The sequence below is a fragment of the Plasmodium relictum genome (genome assembly GCF_900005765.1).
Source record: "Plasmodium relictum strain SGS1 genome assembly, contig: PRELSG_00_v1_94, whole genome shotgun sequence".
Taxonomy (NCBI): domain Eukaryota; phylum Apicomplexa; class Aconoidasida; order Haemosporida; family Plasmodiidae; genus Plasmodium; species Plasmodium relictum.
In genome coordinates this window covers 8,673-17,933 of record NW_021628757.1, presented here as the reverse complement: position 1 = coordinate 17,933, position 9,261 = coordinate 8,673, and the positions used below count along the sequence as shown (strand labels likewise).

At 21.3% G+C, this 9,261-nt stretch overlaps 1 protein-coding gene across 1 annotated transcript; it reads left to right on the top strand.

The window, feature by feature from the left end:
* Nucleotides 1-312: 312 nt before the first annotated feature.
* PRELSG_0008000 (reticulocyte binding protein, putative) lies at nt 313-8,177 on the top strand (the record flags this gene model as incomplete). Its single annotated transcript, XM_028676934.1, has 2 exons — nt 313-367; nt 484-8,177. 2 exons carry the CDS (start codon nt 313-315, stop codon nt 8,175-8,177), a joined length of 7,749 nt encoding a protein of 2,582 aa, XP_028531276.1.
* Between the last annotated feature and the right edge of the window lie 1,084 nt (nt 8,178-9,261).

Here is a 9,261-nt window from a genome sequence, read left to right as displayed (position 1 = left end):
TTCTAATTTAAAATTTTTCTTATAGTTTTTTATTTTCCTAGTTTACATACGCATTAACTTTGCATGATACGACTTATTAAACTCCTGTTAAGAATTATGTATATATATAATTATATTATTTTCCTTCTATTAAAAGTTAAAAACTTCCTATAATTTAAAAGAAAAAAGAAAAGAATTCTACAAAATATTATTTTACAAATAATATGGAAAAGAATATTCTAAACATGAATCTGTACTAAAAGTAGTGGTATTTAAAAAATATATATATTTTAGGCTCTGGAGAAATAAAGTTATATATTCATCAAATTAAATATGGAAAGAATAAAAATTATGATAGCCTATTCTGTTTTTATATTTAGCTTATTTGGTAATACATACCCATGCATTAATAGTTATATTTCTTTTATGAATGCTATTAATTATTTAAATACTTTTTTTATTAATATAGTCACATTTTCATTTTTATGACATATATATATATAGATCTAAGCTATGAGAAGAAAGTTGAAGTAACATCAAATAAGTTTAAATCGAATATAAAAAATTTATCCTCTGTTCCTAACCTGGAAAAAACAGAATTAAAAAATTTTGTTATTGAATATAATAACGAGAAAATGAAAAATTTACGAATTTCTATTTCTTCAAATCCAAATATATATAATAAAAAAATAGGAAAATTAGAAATTGAAGAGAAAAAATCTCCAAATATATACAAAGTGAAATCATCTGTGGTAAAAAAAGATTATAATATTAAAACCAATCCGTCAAATATTATGCATATAGAAAAAAATATTCCTTATTTATCTAACATATATATTTATAATGGAGGGAAACAAAATAAGTTAGTTAGTAGTGCATACTCCTTTATTGAAGAAAAAACTTCAGAATTAATTGATCATCAATTATTAAATGATTACAGGAGTTTAATTAAACAGCTCGATGAAAATTATAAAAAAGGAAGAGATTCCTATATTAAATTATTATCATATAAGGAAACTGAAAAATACTACCTTGAAAAAGAAAAAGAATATTATCAAAATTTTCAAATTAGGATAGTCCCTGCTATTGATGAAATAATTAAAAGTGCAGAAGAGTACATAAATTACTGTAAAAAATCTAAAGATGATATTAAAAAAAAAATGAATGAATTAGAACTTATTGAAAATGTTGAGAAAGTAGATACAATTACTCAAAAAATTGATGCATTTAAATCAGATATAGTAGTTATAAAGGAAAAACTCAATAAAGATTTTGAATCCATTGAAAAAAAAAGAGAAGATGTTTATAAAGATGTAGATACATATTTAAAGTTAGAACGAATCAAAGTAAAACAAAAAAGAAATGTGAGAGGCTCTTATAGAAAGACTATTGAAAGTTATCTTGGGGAAATGGATAGCTGTGAGAAATGCGGCAATCTTACAAAAGAATGTGAAAACTTCTTGGAGTCTGATAGTAAGTTGTTAAAAATTAAAAATAAAAATTTCTATCACAAAAAATATAAACACACTTTAAAGTTATTAATGGAAGAAATTAATGACATTATAACAATTTCTAAAGAAAACGAAAAAATTATTTCTGATAACTTTGCGTCTATTAAAGATATGCAAAATAATGTACGTAATTTTGTATTTGATAATAATAATATTACAGAAAAGGCTACTTCTCTTTCTATTGCTTATTATAATTATATTTTTGCGGAAAAAAGTTGCCAAGAATTGAAATTAAACTTTGAAAAGAAAAAAGGAGAAATTTATGTTTTATTTGACAACATAGCAAAGGAATTAGGAGATGAAATAAATTCTCTAGTTTATCCCTCAGAGATAGAATCAAAGAATGAGAAAATTTATTCACAATCAAAGGAAATATTGAGTTATGTAGATCGTATGATACATGAAAATTGTGAAATATTAGAAGATTTATCATATAGCAATCAAGAAATTTCTGCTATTATCAATAAAATTATTCAATTATATTCTCAAATAGGTACACATAACATAAGTTTGAAAAGAGAGTTTCATTCAATTAATGAAAAATATAATTCTTTTAAATCAGAAAAGTGCCAGATAGAAACATGGAAACAGAATCTACCTATAGATAATCAAAAAATATTAATTGACATTACAGAAAATGTTCATGCTAAAAAGAAAAATATTGAAGATATCATAGCATCATCGAATAAAAAAAATGAAGAATTAGAAAGAAATTTTGAAGCATTAAAGAGTTTGAAAGATGAGATTGAGGAATTAATTAAAAAAATTAAAACAGAAAAAGAGATTTTAAAGGAATTAAAAACGAAAGAGGATGAACAGATAAAACAAGCTGTAGGAAATATAGAACAGGAATTAGAAAATATTGGAAGAAAAATAAGTAAGTTAAAATCATTTATGGACTTAAAATGCACAGAAAATAAGGACATAAAAATTATTGAAAAAGTAATTGATGAATCATCATTTGATAATAAAAGTGAATATACAACAAAAAAAGAAATAGCTAAAGAAAAAATGGAAACAGCTGTAAGATCATTATTTCATAATGGAAAAATAGAAAAAACATATAATGAAATACCAAATTATATATCTGAAAAAAAAAGAGTCAACTATATGATATATGACTTAAATACAATTAATAGTATATTAGGAGAGTTGAAACAAAAATCTACTGAAATAGATAATATTATAGAGGAAGGTACAACTATTATGGAAGGTGATATAGCATCCGCCACTAAAAATCTTTCAGAACTCAGAGACAACATTATAACTGAGTCTATTGAAGATTTACATAATAAAATGAAGAATTCGCACGAAACTTTTAATCAAATATTGAGTTTTATAAATGATAGTATGATTGATTATAAAAAGAAAAAAGATAAATTTAAAGATTTCGAAGAAGATATAAAGAAAAAAAAAATTTCATTCTTCGACAACCTTGTTGAGGAAGATAGTGACACACTAGAAGGAAAAGATACATTTCAAGAAACATTTAGTCTTAATAAAATTATTAAAGAAAATGAAAACTTGATATTAACAAAAATCAGTGAAGCAAGAAATATTGTTTCTATTTATAAAGAACAATTTGAAATATACAAAAAAATAGAGGAACATGAAAAAATTCTTAATAATCATATAGTTTTTGGCAATCTTAAAGCTTTAAAGGAAAAAATTATTGAAATAAATGCAGATAAAAAATTAAATGATTATCAGAGAGATTATGAGAGTGTAACTAGTTCAATAGATGATAGCATAGAAAAAGTTAGGTTATCAAAAAAAATAATAGAAGATATTAAAGTTTTAAATAAAGTTATAAATGAATCCAATAAAAATGGAGAATCAATTGAGAATTTAAGAAGAAATTTGAAGGAATTAGAAGAAAAACTAAATAGACATTATATCTCTATTGAAGAAGATAGCTTGATAGAAAATAATGTAAAAGAAAACCTTTTAAGTGAATTAAGAAAAAAAAAAAAAATTGTGGAAGATCAAATGAAACCAATTGATGAATCAGAGAAAAAGTCAAAGGATCTACTAGAGTCCTCTGCAGATTTAAAAAAAAACGGCAAGAATTCCCTTAATGAAAAAAATATAACAATCGATTCAGAAAATATATCAAGAAAAAAAAAAAATTTAGAAACTATTATAGGCGATATAGCAAGTTCAAATGTAAGAATAAATACATTAAGTTTAGAAGTTGATAATTTAATTAACACCCAAAATAATGAAATTGCAAATATGATTTATAGTTTTATAATGGAACTATATCAAGAAATAAGCAAAAAAATAGTAGCAAGTTCACGAATTTTAGAGGTAGCTGAAAGAGGTTTCAAAAAATATAAATTTGAAAAAGATATAAAGAATGTGATTTATAATAATAATAAGGAAAAATTGAATGAAATATGGCAAAGTTTTAGTGAATTAAAGAATAATATTAATATAGATAAAGAAAAAATTGCAGAAATTCAACATAAATTTAAAAGTGAAGTTGATAACTCTAATAATCTAAAGAAATATAATGAAAAATTCAATGAAAAAAGAAACAATATGAAAAGGAAGTATGAAAAAATGAAAAAAGAATTGGAAGATCATGATAAAGTGGACATAAGGTTGCAAAATACATTAGCAGAAATTAATGAAAAAAAATTAGAATATAAAAAAATATTAGTATATGATTACCTTGATCAAATTACAGATGTAAAAAGAAGAGCTGAAGAAGAAATAAAAACTATTGATCTGTATAAAGAAAAAATTAAGCAATTAGAGGAAAACATACCGGATATAGAAAAATGTTCATTAGAAAGTTTAAATTATGAAGATTATGTTAGTGGTGCTAAAAGAGATATAGAGGAAATAAATAGATTAGAAAAAGATGTTAAAGCAACAATGAAAAATATATCAACAGTAAAAGTAGAAAATGATATTTATGCCATCCAAATAAACGTTGAGGGAAAATTGAAAGAAGTTATAAATAAAAAGAGTAAAATAGATTATGCATCAAAAACAATTAAACATATAGAAATGATGTTAACATCGACAACATTTAGCGTAGTAATGCAAGACATAGAAAATAACGCTCAACTAGTTAAAAAAGAAGAAGAAAATGCAAAAAAAGAATTCACGGAATCAGAAAATGCAAAAAGAAAAGTACTAGATTATTTGAAAAATGCAGAGGAATTAAGGGATTTACTTACACATAACTTAGATGAAGATTTATTTGATAAAAAGATAGAAGAAATAAGGTTAGTTAGAAAAAACATTAAATATAAAATAAAAGATATAAATGTGTTTTTATCAGAAGCTGAAAAGCACAAAGTTGCTTCTTCATTTTATTTTAATAATATCATAAGAGGAAAAGATAAAATAATATATTTAAAAAATAATGATGAAGAAAAAATATTAACTGATCAAGTAATGGAAAATGTAAATAGATACGTTGTTGAGTCTGAAAATTACTCAAATAAGGCAGCTAAATATACAGAAGAAACTCATAAAAATTATGAATTGTCTTTGAAATATAGAGAAAAGATGAATGATATTTTAAATGATTCTATAATTTTAGCAGAAAAAATGAAGATTGAGATGAAAAAAAATTATGTGACAGATATACTTATAAAAATGCAAAATGGTTACTACGATAATATATACCTATTAAAAGGATTAAAAAAAAGATTAATTAGACTAGAGCAAGAAGATATTAATATGCAAAATGAAGATGAAGCAAATAATGAAAAATCCATAGATGCATTTACTAAAATACAAATTACAAGAATAAATGCAAACCAAACTCTACTAGATAAAGAGAAATTAAAAAATAGAATAATAAATATTATAAGTGATGCCGAAAATGAAATGAATTCCTTTTATACTATAGTTGAAAAAAATTATGAAAGTTCATTAAATGAATTAGAAATAGGAAAAGATAACTTAGAAAAAATTTCAAAAGTTTTAGAAAATTTTGAAGAAAAAAAAAAATTTTTTGACACTGAACTAAATTATCTTAAGGATATAGAGACTATAACTGCTACACTAGAAGATCAAATGGTATTATATAAAAAATTTTATGAAGAAGGAATCCTGGAAGAGATAAAAAAAATAGCTGAGGAATATAAAAAAAATATAGATGTATTAATAAAATCAATAAAATTAACTATTGACACATCAATTACATTTTTGAAAAATTCTGCATTAAAAGAAAATGTTATATTACAAAAATTTAAAGATCCTGAAAGAAAAATGAATGAGATATATGACTCATTTAATAAATCGTACAAAGAAATAGAAAAAGAAGCATTAATGATTTTAGAATCTTCTAAAACATATAATGATTTGAAAGAGAAAAAAGAAAAAGCTAAAGTAGAAAAAGAAAAGCTTATAGAATTTAACAAGGAAATGAAAAATTTGCTGAATAATATTAATGATATTAGAATAAATGAGATATTAAGATTAATATTATATATGAAAAATGAATTAGATAACGTTAACGAAAATGCTAAGGAAGAGTATACAAAATTGGGGAAATATTCAGAAAATATTAAAAGAAATCTTGAAAATATTATAAATTCAAATTGCACATGTACTGCATTGATTGAGATAGATAATGCAAAAAATAAAATTAGTAAATTTAAAGAAAGGAAAATAGTGCATTCTTCTTATAAAGATAAAGCATATTTAATTTATGATAAAATATGTAAAATAATTTCATTTATAGATATGAATATAGAATCAACATCAATTTTGGAAGGTTATAAAGACATAGAAAATGCAGAAGATATTGTTTTAAGTATACAAGGTGATTCATTTGATATAAATAATAAAGAAAAAGAGAATGAAGAAAATATTATCATTATGGAAGATATTTATGAAAAAATAAAAATAAGAGATGAACTAAAAAAAAAAATTAAAAATACAAGATATAAAGTTGATAAAACTTTACGTAGTGCACAAGATTCACTTGAAAATTTTAAAAAAATAAAAGTTATTAATATCAATGAGGAATATGATGAAATATTGCGAAATTCTAAAGAATATGGGAATTTTAAAAAAATTATCAGTTTTTATGAAGAAAAGTATAATAAAATTCAGACAGAGTTAAAAACAGACGAAATAGTAGCAGAATTTAATAAATATGGGAATTTTTTAAATGATTTAGGTTATTTTATTGAAATATTACATATAAAGAAGTTTACTGAAGGTGTAATAGAAAAAGTAGAAGATTATATAAACATTATTGAAAATAAAGTAGTTGATACAAATAATAACATTTTAGGAATTAATTCTTATTTTTATAAGTTATTAGAATTAAGAGAAAAATGCAAGTTACATATTCTCTCTTTAGCTATTACAGCTATTAATTCTGAAATGTCGAATGATTCAACCATAATTGAAAAAAGGAAAAATAATGCTGTTGAATGTGTAGAGTATGTTGTAAATAGTTATAACTCCATAAATTATGACATTTATACAACCAATGAATGTTTTCATAGGAATATCATTAGTATTTATGAATTAAATGGTGTTGAACATTTAAATAATCTTAAAGATGAATTAAAGAAAAACCAACAAAAAGTTATAGAAAGAATAAATGATATAAAAAAACTATTTTTAAGAGCAAATGAAAAAAAAAATTCTATTTATGTAGATAAAAATTTACTAGAATTAAAAATTCTCTATAAAGAGTTTAAACAAGAAAAAAACCACTTAAAAAAAATTTACAAAAAGATTAATGAAACAAAATTGAAAGAAATGGAAAATAGTTCTAAAAAATTTGTTGATATAGCAGAATCATATAAAAATGTTATAGAAAATGAAAAGAGGTATATTTTAGACTTAAAAAATTATTTAGAAAAAATTGAATATTTCATGAAAGGAGAATACCAAAAATTACTTCTTATTAAACCTATAGATACAAAAGAAAAAATTTTACAACTTGATGAATTTTATAATTTGTCTATATATATTTTTATAGAAATATATAAGTATGAAAATCACAATAATAGTGAAAATAAGAAAATGATGAATCATATAAAACAAATTTCATATTTAATAGAAAGAACAATATTTTTAATGAAAGATACAGAATTATACCAGTGTGAGAATTATGATGAACTATCAGAGGAAGAAAACAAGGAAATATTAAATGACGTAAATGATTATAAAAAAAGAACTAAAAGTAAGATAGAAGAATCAAGAAGAATTTTTGAAAGCATAATGAGAAGCATAGACCAAAATAAAATATTTATACATGAAAACAATAATATGATTCATTCTATTTATAATATTGTAATTAAAGTGAATAATATAATACAATATTACGAAAAAGAAATAATTGAAAAAGGAGAATATAATGAAATAAAAATCCATTTAAATACAACTAATAAGATAAAGGATAAAAATATATTAATTACTAATAATGTTGGTAATGATATTCAATATAATGAGATGGGTTCAGAACTGTACTCACAAAATAAAGAGAACAGTAAAAGTAAATTAGATAACGGAAGCATTAAATTAATAGGAACTCTAATTGCGTTGTTAATATGTTATGGTGTATTAATTTTAATTGTTTATAAAAGTAATAATAGGAAAATTAATTATAATAATAAGAGTTTTAATAATTTTGCATTTTCTAATAATGCACATAACTCTTATAAAGAAGGAGATACTCAAATATATTTTAATATCCTATAAAGAACATTATGAACTTTTTTAATCACTGAATAGAACGAAATATAATACAGCAAAAATTTTTATAGGGTACGCAAAGTATTTAGAAAATACCTTAACTATCTAATTTAAAAAAGAAAACTTATTAATTTCTTTTTTAATGACATTTTTTTTATAAAGAACTACTTTTTTTTATATTTTGGGAAAATTAGTTGACAAATAATTGGTTCTAAAGAGGCAAATTTTATTTACGAGAGTTAATTTTTGAAAAAATATATGTATATTACACAGAGATGTGTTTGTGAATATTGAATATTTGAATTTTAATAAGAATATAAATTTTTTAATAAATTATGCGAATTTTTTTTTAATATATTCTTAAAGTATTAAGTACAATAGAGTATTAATTTAATATAGAATTAAGAGATTTTTAAATTTTATATAAATTATATTTTTTATTTTATATTATATAAATTAACTATATAAAGATTATATATAATTGATTTATTAATTGGATATTCAAAGACTTTAATATTGAACACATAAATTAATAAGAAGAATGCACTTTTTTCTACTAATTTTATTTTGAAATTACTTATTTTAGACAATATATAATTTTTTATAATTATACTACATATTATGAAATAAATAGCTTATTTTATATAATTTTGTTATCCATTAAAATAAAATAAATTAATTAAATGTTTTGTTAATTCTTAAAACACCAATTCATTTATGGAAATCAATTCATATAGTTTTATGGGAATTATAGCTTATTTTTATTAAAAATGTTATATAAAAATAATTATCATCTTTTTTGTTTTGCATATTATATCATATAAATTTAATTTCTTCATTATCCTAAAAATATCCTTTCTATTCACTGATTTTTGCAGATTACTGATTTATTAATTGACCATTGAAATACTTTTATTATACTTTAGGTAGTCAAATTAATAAAAAGCTCGCAGTAAAATCACTGCTAACTTTAATTATAATGAGATTACATATCATAGATAATTATATGCTCTTTACATAATTATCTATATAAGTTAAAACAAATTTATATTGTATACTATTTTACTTTAATCACATTTTTCAGTAGTTT